The 21,097-nt window shown below is 38.9% G+C and overlaps 1 protein-coding gene and 1 long non-coding RNA gene across 8 annotated transcripts in view; one reads left to right on the forward strand and one right to left on the reverse strand.

Moving 5' to 3' along the window:
- The window catches only part of LOC138321909 (A disintegrin and metalloproteinase with thrombospondin motifs 6-like), a 33,036-nt gene that overhangs the window by 9,311 nt on the left and 2,628 nt on the right, over positions 1-21,097 (reverse strand). For all 7 annotated transcript variants that reach the window (XM_069265933.1, XM_069265932.1, XM_069265931.1 and 4 more), the window contains exons 2-22: positions 19,140-19,203; positions 18,623-18,760; positions 16,812-16,951; positions 15,731-15,881; positions 15,117-15,277; positions 13,962-14,170; positions 13,189-13,332; positions 11,418-11,552; positions 11,125-11,290; positions 10,620-10,730; positions 10,028-10,179; positions 9,677-9,740; positions 8,502-8,598; positions 7,905-8,035; positions 4,853-4,973; positions 4,407-4,484; positions 3,748-3,902; positions 3,121-3,259; positions 2,087-2,216; positions 974-1,178; positions 88-244 (exon numbers count right to left, since the gene is read on the reverse strand). In XM_069265933.1, the coding sequence (XP_069122034.1) occupies positions 88-244; positions 974-1,178; positions 2,087-2,216; positions 3,121-3,259; positions 3,748-3,902; positions 4,407-4,484; positions 4,853-4,973; positions 7,905-8,035; positions 8,502-8,598; positions 9,677-9,740; positions 10,028-10,179; positions 10,620-10,730; positions 11,125-11,290; positions 11,418-11,552; positions 13,189-13,332; positions 13,962-14,170; positions 15,117-15,277; positions 15,731-15,881; positions 16,812-16,951; positions 18,623-18,760; positions 19,140-19,203 (2,848 nt within the window). The remainder of the gene's footprint in view (positions 1-87; positions 245-973; positions 1,179-2,086; positions 2,217-3,120; positions 3,260-3,747; positions 3,903-4,406; positions 4,485-4,852; positions 4,974-7,904; positions 8,036-8,501; positions 8,599-9,676; positions 9,741-10,027; positions 10,180-10,619; positions 10,731-11,124; positions 11,291-11,417; positions 11,553-13,188; positions 13,333-13,961; positions 14,171-15,116; positions 15,278-15,730; positions 15,882-16,811; positions 16,952-18,622; positions 18,761-19,139; positions 19,204-21,097) is intronic.
- The window catches only part of LOC138321910 (uncharacterized), a 45,823-nt gene continuing 26,133 nt past the window's right edge, over positions 1,408-21,097 (forward strand). The window contains exons 1-2 of the long non-coding RNA XR_011208362.1: positions 1,408-1,659; positions 3,760-3,998. This is a non-coding gene — a long non-coding RNA (uncharacterized lncRNA). The remainder of the gene's footprint in view (positions 1,660-3,759; positions 3,999-21,097) is intronic.

The following is a 21,097-nucleotide window of genomic DNA, read 5'->3' on the forward strand; positions in this document are numbered from 1 at the left end:
TTTGATGTAGTAACGTCATTACGTACCTATATTTGTATTGCACGGTTTAAGCATGCAGTGTTTTGATGTAGTAACGTCATTACGTACCTATATTTGTATTGCACGGTTTAAGCATGCAGTGTTTTGATGCTAATGGTTTCTCCTGTCCTGGACACCGATCGGCATCTACCTTCGTATTAGACTCTTCGGAGGCGTAACAGTTGACGTCACGTGTCTGGGTGCCACGCCCACACGTCCTAGAACACTACAACAGATATATCAATTTGGTTTTTATATTCATGATCTCAAAATCAAAACAATACAACTATCTGTCCTGGTTCTCCTACATCATAATCTCGAAACACTATGAAATATTATTGATGTTTTTTTAGCAATGCATCTCTCATACTCAGAATATCTCGGTTACTGTAAATAACCAGACAAAATTTAGTGCTAAAGCGAATTTTAACGAAGTAATGATATAAATTAGCATAATTCAGTGGTTCAACATCAGAAATACCCATATACAAAATTAGGCGCTGTATATGAATAAGCGCTTCAAAGACAGCACAACAAACGCTAAAATAAAACTACCTCTAAAATAAGTACATATACGTTTCAATAATTCAATTTTGCTTGTTACGAGCATTTTCATTGGCTTATTAAAAATTTACTTTATCAGCCATTAAAGGGGGGAAATGGCATCACCGTTTGTAACGTTGTTTCTGATTGGCTGAGATGACGGCGTAATGATTTAATAGACAAAAGAGTCCCAAAATGAATTTTGAATATTGAAGAGATTACCTTTAGTAAATTAAATTATAAGGATTAATTTATATCTCCATAACATAAAAAATCTATTCAAGTTAAACCTGAAATAATTTTATCTTAAAATGCGTATTTTATTCTCATATTCATTCCTTACATTCCTTATACATGTAAATAAATCACATTGGGTACTGTTAGCTGTGAGTGTATATATATAAATACTTACTGTTGCCCATGCCCCGGACTTCCAGAACCCCGGGCACGGCTGTGTGTTACATTGTTGGGTTGGTGAGGGTTTGTGCGCGAGGTTACAGTGACTGTCGCCTGCTACGCTATACGAATCACCCTGAATTATAACACACTGGACAACACGTGACTGAGCCCCAGTCCCACAGGACTTGGAACAGGAGGACCAATCGTCCGAGTGCCACCTACAACATTACAAACATGATTTACTCGTCCGAGTGCCAACTACACCATCACAAACATGATTTACTCGTCCGAGTGCCACCTACAACATTACAAACATGATTTACTCGTCCGAGTGCCAACTACACCATCACAAACATGATTTACTCGTCCGAGTGCCACCTACAACATTACAAACATGATTTACTCGTCCGAGTGCCAACTACACCATCACAAACATGATTTACTCGTCCGAGTGCCACCTACAACATTACAAACATGATTTACTCGTCCGAGTGCCAACTACAACATTACAAACATGATCTACTCGTCCGAGTGCCACCTACAACATTACAAATAAAATGATTCGGTTCATGTTTAACGTCCTGTCAGGATCATGAGACGGAAGGAAACCTACTGACCTCCAGTCGGGTCGGTACCTGGCACTGCATTAGTTGGAAACATGGCGGATTTCCTTTCGTACTCAGGAAATGGTCGAATAAGGTATTTGTTTCTTAATTTATTTCCACTTTAATTAACTTTTTGTTTGAAAATATAATGGAAGTATTTCTGAAATGTTTGGAATGGTAAACTAATATGATAATGGTATTACTAAGTAAAAACGTTTATATAATCGGTATTGTAACCTGTAGGCCGAGTTATTTCTTGATGTTGATTATTTAGACAACAGATGACTTAAACGTTTGAAAGCTATGTGTAATATAATCCATGTACAAGCGCCTGGATGACCAAGAATAAATGCCTTGAGTTGGCAACAGATAGTAATAAAAATACCCATTTCAGCTTTCCAGGAAAGTAAAACGGCAATGATTGGGTGGTAGGGAGATTTATATACAGGTTATGGGTTTACAATATTTATATAATATTTTGGACAAAAACTACAGAATAAAGTACGGCAAACAAAACCTACTGCGGTGGGCAGTCCTTGGTGTTACAGTCCCACAAAGTCTCCTGTGGTCGTTTGTAGATATCACAGTGGAAGTCCTCCACCCGGCTGTTACTGGAGACTCGTATACACTGCACATTGACCAGCGAATGACCTGCAGCAAAACAAAAAGGACATGGCTCATAAATTCATCAACAGATATACTACAGTCCAGATACGGTTGACTACCAATCATCATGATAATGTCATACCATATAATTAAGAAATATTCCTTCATTTGGACATAGTATTGTCATTAAACGCGAGTGTTAAATGCTGAACGTAAAATTTTGAAAGTTGAAAGAAATTTGTCACAGTTCGATTATAGCATAGTGTATCTTTCCTATTTGCTTTCATTTTGGCACCTCATACTAAATTTCCATAGCACCTACCTGTGCTGCACGTCCCACTATATGGTCCCTGTGTGGCCTTCCAGATGAAGCCCTAGTATGGTGTCCGTGGTACCTACCTGTACCGCACGTCCTACTACATGGTCCCCGTGTGGCCTCCCAGATGAAACACTGGTATGGTGTCCGTGTTACCTACCTGTACCGCATGTCCCACTACATGGTCCCTGTATGGCCTTCCACATGAAGCCCCGGTAAGATGTTCATGTTACTTACTTGTACCACACGTCCAACTACATGGTCCCTGTATGAACTTCCAGATGAAGCCCTAGTAAGGTGTCCGTGGTACCTACCTGTACCGCACGTCCTACTACATGGTTCCTGTGTGGCCTGGTAAGGTTGTCCGTGGTATCTACCTGTACCTTCCAGATGAAGCCCTGGTATATTATTATATGATGTCCGTGTTACCTACCTGTACCACACGTCCTACGACATGGTCTCTGTGTGATCTTCCAGACGAAGCCCTTGTAGGTTGTCCGTGGTACCTACCTGTACCACACGTCCCACTACATAGTCCCTCTGTGGCCTTCCAGATGAAGCCCTGGTATGGTGTCCGTGTTACCTACCTGTACCTTCTAGATGAAGCCCTAGTAGGATGTCCGCTGTACCTACCTGTACCGCATGTTCTACTACATGGTCCCTGTGTGGCCTTCCAAATGAATCCCTGGTATGGATTCCGAGTTGGGGTAAAGTAAGTGTATGCGATATCAGGTTTAACACCTTTGTAGCCATCACCATAGTCTCGCCAAACCTATTAAACGACGCAGACGTTAAACCAAGACCACTTTTATGAATTATTATTAGACGATGACAAAGGTAAATATGTTTAACTTATCAGCGATCATATTGTCAAGTTGGTCCTTAATTCAAGTTGAATATACTGTCCCCAACGAAAAAACTATGGAAATGAATACAGCAATGCTTGTACCTGTAAAATGACTACCAAATGGCGACACCAGTGAATATTCTTTTTTATCGTATAAAGATTAGTATTCTTGACACTATGGAGACATATGTATAGGCCTGCATAATTTGTCAGCTATTAAGGTTGAATTGTAATTGAATAATGAATCTGAATGATAATACGTATATCTGTGTAAATGTACCTTTGATACTCTTCAGATGATCATAACACTATGAAATATGGTAGCATCACGCTTTTCATACGGTAGTTCTATCTGGCACATGACATGTTGACGGTTTTGATATTTCGTGACCGTATTTGGTTGTTATGTTTACCTGTATCTCCAGTTGCACAGGTGTGGGGCCCTTGATTGTGATCTTCTCTGGTCCTGACCGTCGGTACTGTACATCCACACCGTGAGACACATACTTCCCTGATAATGAAATGGACCTGGCTGGACTGAACATCAGGGAGCCCTGGACCTTCACACCTATACAGACAATAAATGGCATGCAGTGTAATATTGTATGACTTTCACACCTATACAAGACAAAACACTGAGCAGGATGGCATACAGTTGAATTAAGTAAGTAAAAGTTTCATCACAAAATACATTTACAAAAGATGTATCAGTACAAATGCTTTATCCCTTTAGCCTGCAAAACCATACTACAGTCTCCCAGTACATGTACACAGTTAACACGCAATAAGTCACATTAATGACATATTTCGAACAGTGTTCAGTCTAAGTTATATGATTTATTTATAACATATTTAACCATCATAATGCAAGTTTTCCAGCACACTTTTCCAAATGATTGCCAATACTTGAGACAGAAAGGCAATTATGTGCGTTTTCAAAGGCCATCTTGTTATCTCCTATAAAGCTGGTGTTGTAAGTTTGATTCTAATGTCATCAATTCTTATAAGACTAGCTTATGGAATACGTAATAATGTTGATGTGTTTTTGCTGACAACCAAGTAACATACTTACTCATATGACAATAACTGTTGCCATTGGTTACGACCACTCCTGTTGATCCAGCTGGTACCGTAATCACAGTCACATAGGCTGAAAAAGTGGTTGATATTTAAATCTTAGACAAATCTTATAAATATCATATTGATAGAAGTAGGCAGATATTCCAAAATAAAGATACTATCTAATGTAAAGCATCTTTATAATATCCAACTAAAACATTGGAGCGCCTTACTAAATGTCGGTGGATGTTGGATATTACAACAACTTGAATTTGTTGTCGCGATTGGCCATACACCTGCTGATTTTGTTGCTGTACTTGACCGAACCAAACATCCATGACCAGGCATCTGCATCAGTAGAGCATTCGGCTAGTGTTAAGACGCCTCGGGTTCGAACCCCGATCTGGTCGCTACATTTTCTCCTCTTCTGTTACATTAGTATTACATCCGGGTACTTACCATTGGCCTGTCCCCGGTCGTAGGTACCACGATGGGCTGTGCACGTGTTGCCCTGACCTCCACATACTCCGCATTTGTCGAATTCCCTTCCGGAGTTCAAATGTCCGTCACACCCAAATTTCTACAAATGATAAAAGTAGATAAAATCGTAATTTTTAAAGGCACGCTACATTTCCAAACATAAATCAAAAATTACAAACGCTTACTTACAATTTCAGAGCATCTATTAAAATAAGGACAGGTAACAACAATAGGGAAATCCCCGGGAAACTTATACTCGCCTGGCACTCTCCGTCGACACAGCGAGGGAAAACTATGGCGATCTTTAAATTACCCTGCACTGTTTGTCTACACAGCGAGAGAAGTCCCCGGCGATCTTTTACTTACCCTGCACTGTCCGTCGACTTTTACTTACCCTGCACTGTCCGTCGACACAGCGAGAGAAGTCCCCGGCTGTCTTTTACTTACCCTGCACTGTCCGTCGATACAGCGAGAGAAGTCCCCGGCTGTCTTTAACTTACCCTGCACTGTCCGTCGACACAGCGAGAGAAGTCCCCGGCGATCTTTTACTTACCCTGCACTGTCGTCGACACAGCGGAAGTCCCGCTGTCTTTACTTACCCTGCACTGTCCGTCGACACAGCGAGAGAAGTCCCCGGCGATCTTTTACTTACCCTGCACTGTCCGTCGACACAGCGAGAGAAGTCCCCGGCGATCTTTTACTTACCCTGCACTGTCCGTCGACACAGCGAGAGAAGTCCCCGGTGGTCTTTTACTTACCCTGCACTGTCCGTCGACACAGCGAGAGAAGTCCCCGGCGATCTTTTACTTACCCTGCACTGTCCGTCGACACAGCGAAAGAAGTCCCAGGCGATCTTTTACTTACCGTGCACTGTCCGCCGACACAGCGAAAGAAGTCCCCGGCGATCTTTTACTTACCCTGCACTGTCCGTCGACACAGCGAGAGAAGTCCCCGGCGATCTTTTACTTACCCTGCACTGTCCGTCGACTTTTACTTACCCTGCACTGTCCGTCGACTTTAACTTACCCTGCACTGTCCGTCGACTTTTACTTACCCTGCACTGTCCGTCGACACAGCGAGAGAAATCCCCGGCGATCTTTTACTTACCCTACACTGTCCGTCGACACAGCGAGAGAAATCCCCGGCGATCTTTTACTTAACCTGCACTGTCCGTCGACACAGCGAGAAAAGTCCCCGTTGGTCTTTTACTTACCCTGCACTGTCCGTCGACACAGCGAGAGAAGTCCCCGGTGGTCTTTTACTTACCCTGCACTTTCCGTCGACTTTTACTTACCCTGCACTGTCCGTCGACACAGCGAGAGAAATCCCCGGCGATCTTTTACTTACCCTGCACTGTCCGTCGACACAGCGAGAGAAGTCCCATGCGATCTTTTACTTACCCTGCACTGTCCGTCGACACAGCGAGATAAGTCCCCGGCGATCTTTTACTTACCCTGCACTGTCCGTCGACTTTTACTTACCTGCACTGTCCGTCGACACAGCGAGAGAAGTCCCCGGCGACCTTTTACTTACCTGCACTGTCCGTCGACACAGCGAGATAAGTCCCCGGCGATCTTTTACTTACCCTGCACTGTCCGCGACACAGCGAAAAGTCGGCGACTTTTACTTACCCTGCACTGTCCGGCGATCTTTTACTTACCTGCACTGTCCGTCAACTTTTACTTACCCTGCACTGTCCGTCGACTTTTACTTACCCTGCACTGTCCATCGACTTTTACTTACCCTGCACTGTCCGTCGACTTTTACTTACCTGCACTGTCCGTCGATTTTTACTTACCCTACACTGTCCGTCGACACAGCGAGAGAAATACCCGGCGATCTTTTACTTACCCTACACTGTCCGTCGACACAGCGAGAGAGAAGTCCCGGCGATCTTTTACCTACCATGCACTGTCCGTCGACTTTAACTTACCCTGCACTGTCCGTCGACTTTTACTTACCCTGTACTGTCCGTCATCTTTTACTTACCCTGCACTTTCCGTCGACTTTTACTTACCCTGCACTGTCCGTCGACACAGCGAGAGAAGTCCCCGGCGATCTTTTACTTACCCTACACTGTCCGTCGACTTTTACTTACCCTGCACTGTCCGTCATATTTTACTTACCCTGCACTTTCCGTCGACTTTTACTTACCCTGCACTGTCCGTCGACACAGCGAGAGAAGTCCCCGGTGGTCTTTTACTGACCCTGCACTTTCCGTCGACTTTTACTTACCCTGCACTGTCCGTCGACTTTAACTTACCTGCACTGTCCGTCGACTTTTACTTACCCTGCACTGTCCGTCATCTTTTACTTACCCTGCACCGTCCGTCGACTTTAACTTACCCTGCACTGTCCGTCGACTTTTAATTACCCTGCACTGTCCGTCGACTTTTACTTTCCCTGCACTGTCCGTCGACTTTTACTTACCCTGCACTGTCCGTCGACTTTTACTTACCCTGATTTTAACACTGTCCGTCGACTTTTACTTACACTGCACTTTCCGTCGACTTTACCCTGCACTGTCCGTCGACACAGCGAGAGAAGTCCCGTCGGCGACTTTTTACTTACCCTGCACTTTCCGTCGACTTTTACTTACCCTGCACTGTCCGTCGACACAGCGAGAGAAGTCCCCGGCGGTCTTTTACTTACCCTGCACTTTCCGTCGACTTTTACTTACCCTGCACTGTCCGTCGACACAGCGAGAGAAGTCCCCGGTGGTCTTTTACTTACCCTGCACTTTTAACTTACCCTGCACTTTCCGTCGACTTTTACTTACCCTGCACTGTCCGTCGACTTTTACTTACCCTGCACTGTCCGTCGACTTTTACTTACCCTGCACTGTCCGTCGACTTTTACTTACCCTGCACTGTCCGTCGACTTTAACTTACCCTGCACTGTCCATCGACTTTTACTTACCCTGCACTGTCCGTCATCTTTTACTTACCCTGCACTGTCCGTCGACTTTTACTTACCCTGCACTGTCCGTCGACTTTTACTTACCCTGCACTGTCCGTCGACTTTTACTTACCCTGCACTGTCCGTCGACACAGCGAGAGAAGTCCCCGGTGGTCTTGCACTCTGTCCCGTCTGTGTACTTGTCCGCACGATAGTCCACGATATTGGCAAACTTGTCATAACACCTCATGCTACAGAGATCGTCTGTAAAGTACGACATCAGAAAGACAGTAAAACACAATCAGAATCTGGATGGAAGCATGGAATAAAAGGATGATCAATATAAAGATGATATCCACTCTTACTCTACAAGTATAAAAAATAAAAACAATCTAATTTCATCATAAGAGAACCCCAGTTCACATACCATTAATATTGTAAGTAATTTTACTTACCTTGTATTTTTACTTACCTTGTAATTTCACTTACCTGGTAATTTTAATTACCGTGTAATTTTATTTACCTTGTAATTTTACTTACCTTATAATTTTACTTACCATTGTAAATTTTCTAACCATTGTAATTATCATTGTAATTTTAATTACCTTTGTAATATATTACCAAGGTAATTTTACTTCCTTTGTCATTACAATTGTAATTTAACTTACCATTGTAATTTTACTTACCATTGTAATTTTACATTGTAATCTTACATTGTAATTTTACTTACCATTGTATGGCAACCAGTTATAGGTTTTATGATTTACAGGGATACTGTTGGTTGATGCACACTGCTCTGCTCGGTAGTCTGTGTTGACAGGGCAGCTCTGAAAACACATACGATATCTATTATCGATATCATCAATACCTTAATAATTTCACCACACTACAGGAAATATATGTGTTAAGAATTGTTGCTACTGGGTTTCTTTTTACTTCATAGTAGTATGAAAGAAATTCTGTTTGCAAATCCGCGAAAGCGCATTTCCGCGCATTTCCGAAAAAAAAATGCAAACAAAAATTATTTTATACCCCGATGAAGTTAAAAAAATAGTTACATCAATGCTTATAATCAATTTGTCAGACATAAAATACGTTTAAACGTGCGATTCTATAGATTTCCCAATGGATTATCTTTTTCTTAATCAATACGCAACGTCGACGTCCCTATTTTGACGTCATGATTACGTCGGATTTTCGCACCATTCTCGGATTTTTCTGCACAATATATGAAGAGTTTTTCTTCATAGTATATGAAGAAAAATAATCTGCCAATCGGAGAGTTGGATTTAGTATAAAAACAAATAAATATTAATTATTAATGTATGAACAACGAAATGTTCCAATATTAAGTATAACGACCACTTATACAGAGAGAATGTTATAATGAAAACAAAATCAGCAAAGAAGAAAACATCAAGGGTATATATGCGTACGCAAATTAAGCACTCGCATTTTCAAGGACATCCAAATCTAGGTCACAACGACCCACATCATACAAATTTAGGTCACAGTGACACCCGCAATACAAATCTAGGTCACAACGACACTCATCACACAAATCTAGATCACGGCGATACCCACCATACAAATCTAGGTCACAGTGAAACCTCCATACAAATTGAGGTCACAGTAAAATCCATCACACAAATCTAGGTTAAAACGACAGCCGTCGTATAAATCTAGGTTAAAGTGACATTTGCTATACAAATCTATATCACATTTTGCATCCATTCCCTTTCGTGGCGATTATCTTTCACGAGATCTGATCGCCCGTGAAATACTTTTTTTTCGTGGGGGGGGTTAATTTTTTTCTTACTTATATTTTCTTATTCATATTTACTTATGCTGTACCTCCAAATTTTTTATATTCCCACTTGTTTGACCTTCCAAAGCGTTACCTACCTTCATATTACACATCTTAGCTTGTGTGCGCTCTCCAGGACATTGTCGACCTCCGAATCGAGGTCTGAAATATAAGACAATGCTAAGTGAATGTGATTAATACACACATGGAACAGTCAATGATTGTTCTGTCTTGTTCATAATTGGATTATGTAATTAAGATTAAAACTATAGCAGCTTATAGATTGATTTTCTATTTTTACTCTCGTGATAAATGCATTTTCTAAATCTTTTGCCGAAACTGTTGAACAATAGCAGTATAGGCTTAGCAATGAAATGTTATGTGTTTCACATTATTCATAAAATTTTAAATCTTTGAATGACTGAACAATGACGTGTAATGATGCTTACTCTGGTTTGGAACACGTCCTTGTCTTGAGTCGGACTCCGCCCCCACAGGTCCGGGAACATGGTGTCCACTCTCCACTCCACGAGGACCAGCCCCCATGAACAGGTGTGGGGCCCCCGGCCCCCATGTCCTCACACCGCCCACCTATACACCACTGGAAAATAATAGGTTAGAAGATATTGTAATATCATTAATTGTCTCCTTATGAAATTGTCTTTGAAATTGTCTTCGACAGTGATTGGCTAGATGTATAAATTGTCTACGACTGTGATTGGCTAGCTGTATACCACGTGGTAATGTTTTTTATTCGCAAATGTTTAAAAACACACACACACACACACTTTTCCGAGATGTTCCCAGTGTCAGAAAAATGTGACGTGGGATGATAAGCATATTTTATATTAGGAATAGCAATATAATGATTCATTCCTGTTCCACTATTATTTTTACGTTTTTCAACCAATCAGAAACCATGATATAAAAATAAAGTCATTGTTTTGTCATATGATGATATATTACTTTCAGCCAATGAAAATGCTTGTTACATGCAACCATATATTGTTCTTCAATCCTAGTTAACCAGTCGATGCCTACCTTTCTGTTTCCACACTCTGTACCGTCTAATCTAGCGGGTCCGCCTCGGTAACAGGATCTCTGACGGATAGTTACAATAGGCCCATAGCACACCAGCATCTTACACTCGTTCTGAATAACAACATAATTATAAAACTGACTTGAAAGACAATTCTACTCTTTTTTTGCACACGATTCATTATTTAAGTACTCAGACACTCACAGATCTAATTATTACCTAAATCTTTGAGTAGGGATGACATCCCTCCAACTTACCCCTGTCGTCAACTCATTAAGTTTACTATTGAGCTCGTCCCTGACCCCTCACTTTCCCCTGTCGTCAACTCATAATGTTTACTATTGAGCTCGTCCCTGACCCCTCACTTTCCCCTGTCATCAACTCATAAAGTTTACTATTGAGCTCGTCCCTGACCCCTCACTTTCCACTGTCGTCAACACATAAAGTTTACTATTGAGCTCGCCCTCATAAAGTTTACTATTGAGCTCGCCCTGACCCCTCACTTACCCCTGTTGTCAGTGAAGTCCCTTCACAGAGTTTACTATCAGGATCTTCCATAGCTAGGCGGCACTGTTCGTCTCCGGAGTACACTAGTCCTGGTTTCTGGGCAATATTTAGCTGTGAGAAGGCCCAGGCTGGCGGCTGGTCACTCAGACAACTGCTTGTCGGAGTACTGCAATTAGGGATGAGATCCAGATGAGATTATTTCAATTTAGTTTCTCTTTTATCTGAAGAAAACGACGGCAATCCCTGCTATGTATACGTCAATGTGTGGTTGCTATTGGCAACCTGGTACGTACCTAAGAAACTTGGTGAGAGCATCCTTACTACATGTTGACCATTTGATACTGGGATGACCACTGGCTCCCTTGCCAGACATGAGGTTGACACCAGGTGTACAGGCATTGCTATCCCCGTCATGTACCATATTAAGCCTAAAAGGTATTCAGACTCACAGTATGTTTTTGTAATATTTTAAGTGTAAAATCACAAAATTTTGTCAAATGATAGAGTTGATAACCTTATGAAAAATGCTGCAGTGAAGCAGGTTTGTTATAAATACGAGGAACACCAGGAAATTCCATGAGTTCGCGTTGTTGATGCCACACTCGACACATGGATAAAATAACACATGGTGGCCGCTTTGTATAACCTATGACCTCAGATGTGTTTGTCAAGAGATAGATGTTGGAAGGCAATGCCAAATCGTATTGATATTTTTACATCGCGTTTTCAATGAGATTCTACTTAAAATCTTACTTAGTTGTTTGCAAGTTATTATCTTAAAGCTGACAATGCAAGTTAAAAAATGTACATTTGAGATTAAAAAAAAATAATGCAGTGTTTTTTTTTTTTTTAATTTGTTTCTGAGACAGCCCGTTGCGTTTCTAAGGACGGGCAGACGCATTTTGTTTGAACTCTGCTTGGATACAAGACGCCTGCCGACCCCTATATAAAGCGCGTGAATCGACACACGTGCGCTCAGTTATGTACATATACACCTAGCAGTTGTCCACTGTGTATCGCCTACTAATACATAAACAAAAACCCTTACCTGTAAATATGTGTAGGGCTTGTTTTAGCAAACAAACATGTCAACTCTTCTAAGCTGTCATTTAGATGTTTCACAAATTTAACTTTCTACAAATATGAATAAAAATCCTGATAATAATCCGTTCACATATCTCCACGTATACTATCATACCCGATGAACTCGACTGGCCACTTACACGTGACCACCTGTCCCGAACAATAGACGCTTCCAAATGTAAACTACCAAAGGCACACACGTGTACATGTGCGTGTAATATCTAATGTATATTGAAGTGTTTTATTTGCTCGTATTTGACATATTTTGGGATCTAGCTGACAATATTACTTCAATGAAACCTTGTCAGGTGAGTGCAGTATTTATTTTTAGTTTGACAATTTTATCTCCTATTAGGAATTCCGTGTTTGTTTACGTTATAATCAAAATTGATCTCGCCACATGAGTGGAAAGAAGGTATGAATTCATTCATTACCTTTTAATTTAACTAAGTATTAACCAGACTTCACATATGTTTTTTAAACACTTTATTTGAGAAAAAATTGAAAGTGCAAATGATTTAGTTGATTATCATTACTCTTGGGTATATAGTACAGTACGAAGATCTAGAGCCGGTCAGGTGTTAGTTATTACAACTTGAGAACAGCAAGCGTTTGACTGATTGCACGTGTGTGTGGTTCACGCGCTTTATATAGGGCCGGTACCGCGTGTTTATCCAAGCAGAGTTAAAACAAAATGGGTCACTGCCCGTCCTTATAATGTTGCAAGGGTTGTCTCAGAAACGAATTTTGAAAAAAATATAAATTTACAAAAAATCTTAATTAATTTTTTTTCTGCAAAATTTTTTAACTTGCAATTGTTACCTTAATTTGGTTCGCCATATGAAAACTGACCCCGAAAAATAGCACCGTGTCAGGATTATTTCAGGCAAGTCTCAGCTAAATCGCACAGATATCACTTGACAAGAAATTCAAAATGTATTCACAAACACATTCGTAGGAATTCCTTTCGCAATAACTTACAAGTGACCGGTCTCGTGCGCGATGGTAAGTCCAAGGTCAAGGCCATTGTCTTCGTTGACGGAGCATCTGTAATTGACCTTACACATGCCACCGACATGTCCCAGTCCTAGGTTTGATATGTCTCCCTGGTACTTCAGATTTAATCTAAACAGACAAAATGGCATCAACACAAAAAAAGGAAAATCAACCCTTCCAAATTCACCATAGCATTAATAGTATGATCGGGTGTTGTAGTGGTTATGAAACTCGCCTTTCACCTAGCCGGCCGGGTTTCGGCGGGAACGTGAAAAGGTCAGGGGTCAACTGGATCACCTGACTGATCATTTAGGGTTTCTCAGAGAACTTCGGTTTCATACCACTCTAAGGCATCTTGAACGATTACATTTGGGTCATTAAAAGGGAATAGTATAGGTTATATAACTTGTTGTTAATTCATGTAAAATAAAGTTTTAGTATCATTTATAAGGCACACAACAGAAAATGAAGAAAGGGGTCAAACAGCAAATGTGCATGGGTTCATCAATGGAAACAGTCGTTTACAAGTATTTTTTTTTTGAATTTGTAACTTGGTTTTAATTGTAAATTAATTACCAATTTTGTAATAATCCCGAAACCGAAATATGTTCATGTATTTTGATTACTTATAATTTGAGTTACTTGATAAAGGTATTACTACGAGGCTCATAACGCAGTAAATATACAAAAGTTATGTTTGTGGAGAAAACCATTGATGGCCAATACACAATAACGAATATCTCTAATGGTACACCTACTTTGTGATGAGTAGCGCTCCGTCGGCATATCTGTCATCGGATTCTGAGGCCGGTTGTCGCTTCTCGTGCCAGAAACAAAAGTTGTGTAACAGTTGTTCCGAGTCGTCGACCAAGGACAGTCCTGGCTGATCATCTTGTAGAAGTAATATTTGAACAACAGCCGTTCTTATCTCATGACCTAAGGTCGGGTCCATGAACCTCTGCGATGCCTGAAATTAAATGTTTCCTCTTTAATACTACTGTGTATTACTTGTATTACACACTGATCAGAGATGTCTATAAGCAAACCTGCACGTTAATAATGTACGCATGTGGTTGTTACCGTAAGACTTACTTGGTCTTACCTCCTTCCTTCTAGGACAGAAAAACGAAAAATTGTTGGATGGATTTCGATGTTAGGATATTTAGAAGCTTACAACGATGGGATAATTAATTAGTTACTTACAACGATGGGATAATTAATTAGTTACTTACAACGATGGGATAATTAATTAGTTACTTACAACGATGGGATAATTAATTAGTTACTTACAACGATGGGATAATTAATTAGTTACTTACAACGATGGGATAATTAATTAGTTACTTACAACGATGGGATAATTAATTAGTTACTTACAATGATGGGACAATTAATTAGTAATTAATTAGTTACTTACAACGATGGGATAATTAATTAGTTACTTACAATGATGGGATAATTAATTAGTTACTTACAACGATGGGATAATTAATTAGTTACTTACAACGATGGGATAATTAATTAGTTACTTACAACGATGGGATAATTAATTAGTTACTTACAATGATGGGATAATTAATTAGTTACTTACAATGATTGGATAATTAATTAGTTAACTTACAAGTGGATGATGGGTATTACAATGATAATTAATTAGTTACTTACAACGATGGGATAATTAATTAGTTACTTACAACGATGGAATAATGATTTATTAGTAACTTACAATGATAAAATAATTAGTAACCTACAATGATGGAATAATTAATTAGCATCTAATAATAATGGGATAATGATTAATTAGTAACTTAGAATGATGGGGTGTTAATGTTATTAGATATTAAATAACCGACATTGTTTTATGTTTATGCTATACAATGTAATTTACAATGTTTTAGTGTATTAGTGCTTACGATGTTGAGAGAGGTGAGAGCGAAATTTCTGGCGTCCGAGCCGTGGTACTTGGTAGCGTCGGGAGCCATGACTACCCGTAGTTCCATGTAGTGAGCGCCCCCAGCAGTTCTCTTTGTCCTTCTGGCAGTGACGGGTTCAAATGGCGCGTTGTCTACGTATTCTACAAATACAACAAAGGACACTTTATAAACTGTGAATGAAAAAGATTGCCATGCAGCTTTTTTTACTTCATAACTATTGTTACAGAAAAAAAATCATCGATTGAAGTCAATTAAAGAAAATAATATTTCCTGTAAAGATTATTTTTAATCCTGAATTAAATAGCATTATGGTTTAAGACGTGAAATCTTCATATTGACGTTATTTATTTGAAGTAAAGCGTGGTAAGCAAAATAGAATCCATCTATAACTTACTAGACATAAATCTGAGTACTAATGACCAACTTATTTTCGCGACTTTTCGTCACTCGTGAAACACGCAAAAAATTGAAGTCCTACAAAAAGAAGTCGGTTAACAGTAATCTGTGACGCGATATTTCATAGGAATGTTCTGCGTTTGGAATAAAATATTCCTGCAATATATTTCTAATATAATGAGGTGTGTTAGCTTTACTTGATGTTCCACATGTGTTTGAGGACGATCGTCGTCTTTTATATACGATATGTGGAAGTCCCACGTGATCACTCCTCCTGACACGGTGAACGTGCTCTTCTCTGATTGGCTGGATCACCAGATCGTGATCTACCATCTGTAGCAGTCCTTGCTGAAAGGTAAGAATACATGAACATCACTCTAACTAACCCTAACCCTAGCCTTTATCCAAGTCCTATTTCAAACTATTATAACTTAAGCTAGGGTTTCAATGAAAGCTTAACGTTGCTTAACTTCAAGACACAGACACAACGTTCAACCTATAACGACAAACACTAGCTATGAAGACTATGCAACTGAAATGTCTATTTCACTGACTAGCCATCCACCTCCGTCGATATAATGCATACATGGAAGGCCGTCATAAGATAGGCTTAGGACGTTAATTAAAACTAATACACTAAACCAAACTGTACAAGGACATCGTATATAATTTCTACAAAATATCATGTGTATATGGTTTGACAGACATTAAGAACTGGCCGCATTCAATAACTCTGGTACATTGAGAGAATTCTCATCCACATATTCACAGAAAAAAATGGATGTTCTTAATAGTATACAATATCCAGCTGCTCCTAAGGTATCGTCATGCGAAATATTTTGCTTATCACTGGGTGGCCGTAAAACGGCCCAAAGTGATACTCCTCTTTTGTCCATCGAAGTCGACTTATTTTATACTAAGAAACAGACGCTAAGAGCGGAATTGTGTTAAGGCGACGCAAAATTAGTAACGGGATTTTGATTGAAACATCATTCACAGTACGTTAAAAGGCTCGATATTTGATTTTAGTTTTAAGAAGAAATATTGAACATCTCTCTTATCATCCTTAAACAAAACCATATCCCCACTGTAGATCATAATGGACACGCCAAGACAATGCATGGTAGAGTCTACTAAAGTTACATAGGGGTGAAAGAGTGTAAAATTCAGAGGGCTATATTGGTTTAGAGGTATTCGCAGATTCATAAAAAAAATCTGCTAAATAAGCCCAAAAATTAAGGCAAAGTAGTGCACCTATGCAACTGAGTTACAACTTACCACTCCTGTGCACGTGCTAACAGCCACTGCTGAGTCGGTCTGATCGATCACGTGACCATGGTAATAACAATGATCCCCGTCTGGATGACACGGTGAGAGATCACTGGTACCATTGGCCTGCTTTTCTAGCACAAGACAACCTAAAAATAATCATTAGTCTGAATTGTATGTTTATTGGATAATATTCATAATTTTCAGTTTAAGAAATAGTTCTGAAGTAGAAGTATGTCCATGTAAGACTTTAAATATATAAAAATGGTTATTTGACACAACCAACGAAATTGTTAATTGTGACGTTTCGATAACTACACTGTTATCTTCACCAGACGCCGAGTTGACTTACTGAGAAGGGCAGACCGAGTGCTTTTACTTTATTACTACAAGCATGTGCTCACCTGTCGACAATTTTTACCATCTCGTACACGCTACCGCAGTGAGGTTTCCATCTCGTACCAACATACCACCTCAGTGTAAAACATAATGTACTGGTCATTTACGTCTGATGAAGATAAGTGTGAAGTCATCGAAACGTCACGAGTAATAATTTAGTTGCTTGTGTCATATAACGATTACCTGGTGCTATAAGATGTTCGTTTCGATGTAGAACTACATATTTACCTGGTGCATCATCTATTTACCTGGTGGTATAAGATGTTCGTTCCGCTGTAGAACTACATATTTACCTGGTGCTATAAGATGTTCGTTTCGCTGTAGAACTACATATTTACTTGGTGGTATAAGATGTTCGTTCCGCTGTGGAACTACAAATTTACCTGGTGCTATGAGATGTTCATTTCGCTGTAGAACTACATATTTTACCTGGTGCTATGAGCTGTTCGTTTCATTGTAGAACTACATATTTACCTGGTGCTATGAGATGTTCGTTTCGCTGTAGAACTACAGATTTACCTGGTGCTATGAGATGTTCGTTTCGCTGTAGAACTACAGATTTACCTGGTGCTATGAGATGTTCGTTTCGCTGTAGAACTACATATTTTACCTGGTGCTATGAGATGTTCATTTCGCTGTAGAACTACATATTTACCTGGTGCTATGAGATGTTCGTTTCGCTGTAGAACTACATATTTACCTGGTGCTATGAGATGTTCGTTTCGCTGTAGAACTACATATTTACCTGGTGCTATGAGATGTTCGTTTCGCTGTAGAACTACATATTTACCTGGTGCTATGAGATGTTCGTTTCGCTGTAGAACTACATATTTACCTGGTGGTATAAGATGTTCATTTCGCTGTAGAACTACATATTTACCTGGTGCTATGAGATGTTCGTTCCGCTGTAGAACTACATATTTACCTGGTGCTATGAGATGTTCGTTTCGCTGTAGAACTACATATTTTACCTGGTGCTATGAGCTGTTCGTTTCATTGTAGAACTACATATTTACCTGGTGCTATGAGATGTTCGTTTCGCTGTAGAACTACAGATTTACCTGGTGCTATGAGATGTTCGTTTCGCTGTAGAACTACATATTCACCTGGTGCTATGAGATGTTTGTTTCGCTGTAGAACTACATATTTACCTGTTGGTATAAGATGTTCATTTCGCTGTAGAACTACATATTTACCTGGTGGTATAAGATGTTCATTTCGCTGTAGAACTACATATTTACCTGGTGCTATGAGATGTTCGTTTCGCTGTAGAACTACATATTTACCTGGTGCTATGAGATGTTCATTTCGCTGTAGAACTACATATTTACCTGGTGCTATGAGATGTTCGTTTCGCTGTAGAACTACATATTTACCTGGTGCTATAAGATGCTCATTTCGCTGTAGAACTACATATTTACCTGGTGCTATGAGATGTTCATTTCGCTGTAGAACTATATGATAGCTGTTGTTAAAAGCTTTAATCGTATACTGAGGCCCTGCCGATGACTTGGTTTTTGTCGTCACGTCAGTTGGGCTGGTAATCTCATAATCTGGTACTGAAACATAGCAAGTCATATATAGGTAATGGTATGAACCATCAATAAAAATTACCAATACTGTCTGGTATTGTTAAAAAAAATGGTTGTTTACTCCGGCAAGACACTGGCTTTCAACTAAAACCTTGCAACATCCTAAAATACCTTGCACGAACCAAGGCAAACCAGCTTTACTCATTAATCTTCGGACAAATGGAGGCTGCTTAGTGTCTGTCTTAACTTTATTTTTTATAAAGTGAAAGTATAATATTCTTTTATCTGCTTCTTCAAATCAGAAATTTTGTTACCAATTTACTAACGGCAATGTACCGTTTTCTGAGTATTGATGGACTCGGTTGGACACCTCCGACGAATACATACTTAAACTGACTTTTCTTACCTTCATGTTTTGACTTTGCGCCGAAATAATGTGTCAAGTGATCCTCTGTAAGGCCTTCATGAAACTGTAAAGATAGATAACAGTCCATTAAACTGTTTTTATAAACATAGCCGTGACCTAAGATGACGCTGCCTAAGGAAAGTGTGTTTCTTACAAGTAATATGTACGACATAATACGCAAATGTGATGTTATGGACAATGGTATTTAAACTTTTGTTATCGTACATAACATCCAAGCCATACTATTTCTCATTCCAAGACATGTGAGATTGGAAAAAACGAAATATCACAGAAGCATCCACAGATTTAAAAAAAAAAAAAAAAACAAACAAAAAACTAATTATAAAACGAAAACCAAATTTGAATACAAAGGATTTGAGGAACAATAGATACTTTGGCATTTGCAATAGGTCATATAAAAACTCCATATTTCTAGCCATTCCATTAAATCGTATTCTTCATTTACAATATAGCATGACAAAACTAAATAAACATTATATTTGTATCAAATATAGAAATATATCTGGCTGGAAAAGCAAACAGTGATTCAACTGTATTGACAATAATATAAAACGGTTACTATAAGAATAATATCAGAGGACTTGAAAAAAGTAAACATTTCTTTATCTTGCAATATCTTTACTCTTAAACTGCTTTATCGACGACCTTCGCTATACAATTCAGCACGTTAAGTGCAAGGAGTTATTGGCAAGTTCTAAAAAGACGATAGAAAGTTATAGCATATCAGCTTGGATGAAATTATCTGTAGAAATTATTTCATTTAAAAAATAAGTAAATTTTATAAAAATAAGTTTGGAATAATAATAAGTCATGGTTATAAGTAAAAAACCTTACAGTTGTCAATTTTTTACATTATAGAAAACTTCAGTAGTCAATTTTACATTATACAAACCAGGTAATACAAAAGAAGATTAAAATGAGGATTTTCACGTTAATGCACACATTGATAATCTGTAAATTTCGGTGATTTACTTGTCGTAAAACTGTTCCTGTTGACAGGTAAATAAAGTCATGAATTGTAGTGCGTAGTCAGTCTGCTATCCTACTTCATCGTCACCAGGGACAGGACCCTGACATGCTAATTAGGTCGCTATCCCGTCCCCTTGTCACCACAGATGTCTACGTGTTGACTTAACTAGTGTAAGTAAACTAAGCTTACTCGTATTGACTGACGCAGCGTTTGATGTGGCCTGGTTTAATCAGCTAAACCCGAGATATATGGACGGAGATTTAGGACGCACGATAGTCCTACCTAACCAACTATCCTTCCGGGAGTAGAATAGTAATGATTCCGACCTCAACAATTTCTCTGTCGTCATCATTGGTTTGTGGTATTTTTCAACTCATCAGACATAGATTGGTCCACGATTCAACGTCAGATTGTATCGGGTAGAATAAATAATGTGTTGATGGAAACTTTCACATCATTTCAAATATTTTTGTTCTCAATTTAGGAAATAAATACGTCATTCTAATGTTTGGTTACATACGTGTGTGTGCGCACAGCGCCCAACTAAAGTATACGTCACCAGACATTTAACTTTTCATAAACACATAAACGTTATTGTGACGTCATCAGATTGGCAATAACGTAACAAATTGAAAATGGTAATTTTTTGCATATTTCTATGCCGAAAGTGATTAAAGGTACTTAAATTAGAGTTTTGAATATTAATGATAAGGTTAAATAAATTAAATGTTGATTGTTATGAATGTATCAATCGAATAAAAACGGACAGATAAAATGAAATTAATGAAATATCCTAAATTCTAAAATAAAAACTTTTAGAAAAACATGACTATGCAACAAAAGTAAAACAATTCATTGATACATTTTTACTTATTTTTTTTATATTGATCTATTATATTTATATATAATTTTTTAAAACTTTTGTTATTTTTTTTTTTCTATTGTTTATGGCGCCTAGTAGTATTAC

Source organism: Argopecten irradians, chromosome 4, assembly GCF_041381155.1.
Source record: "Argopecten irradians isolate NY chromosome 4, Ai_NY, whole genome shotgun sequence".
NCBI classification, from domain to species: Eukaryota; Metazoa; Mollusca; class Bivalvia; order Pectinida; family Pectinidae; genus Argopecten; species Argopecten irradians.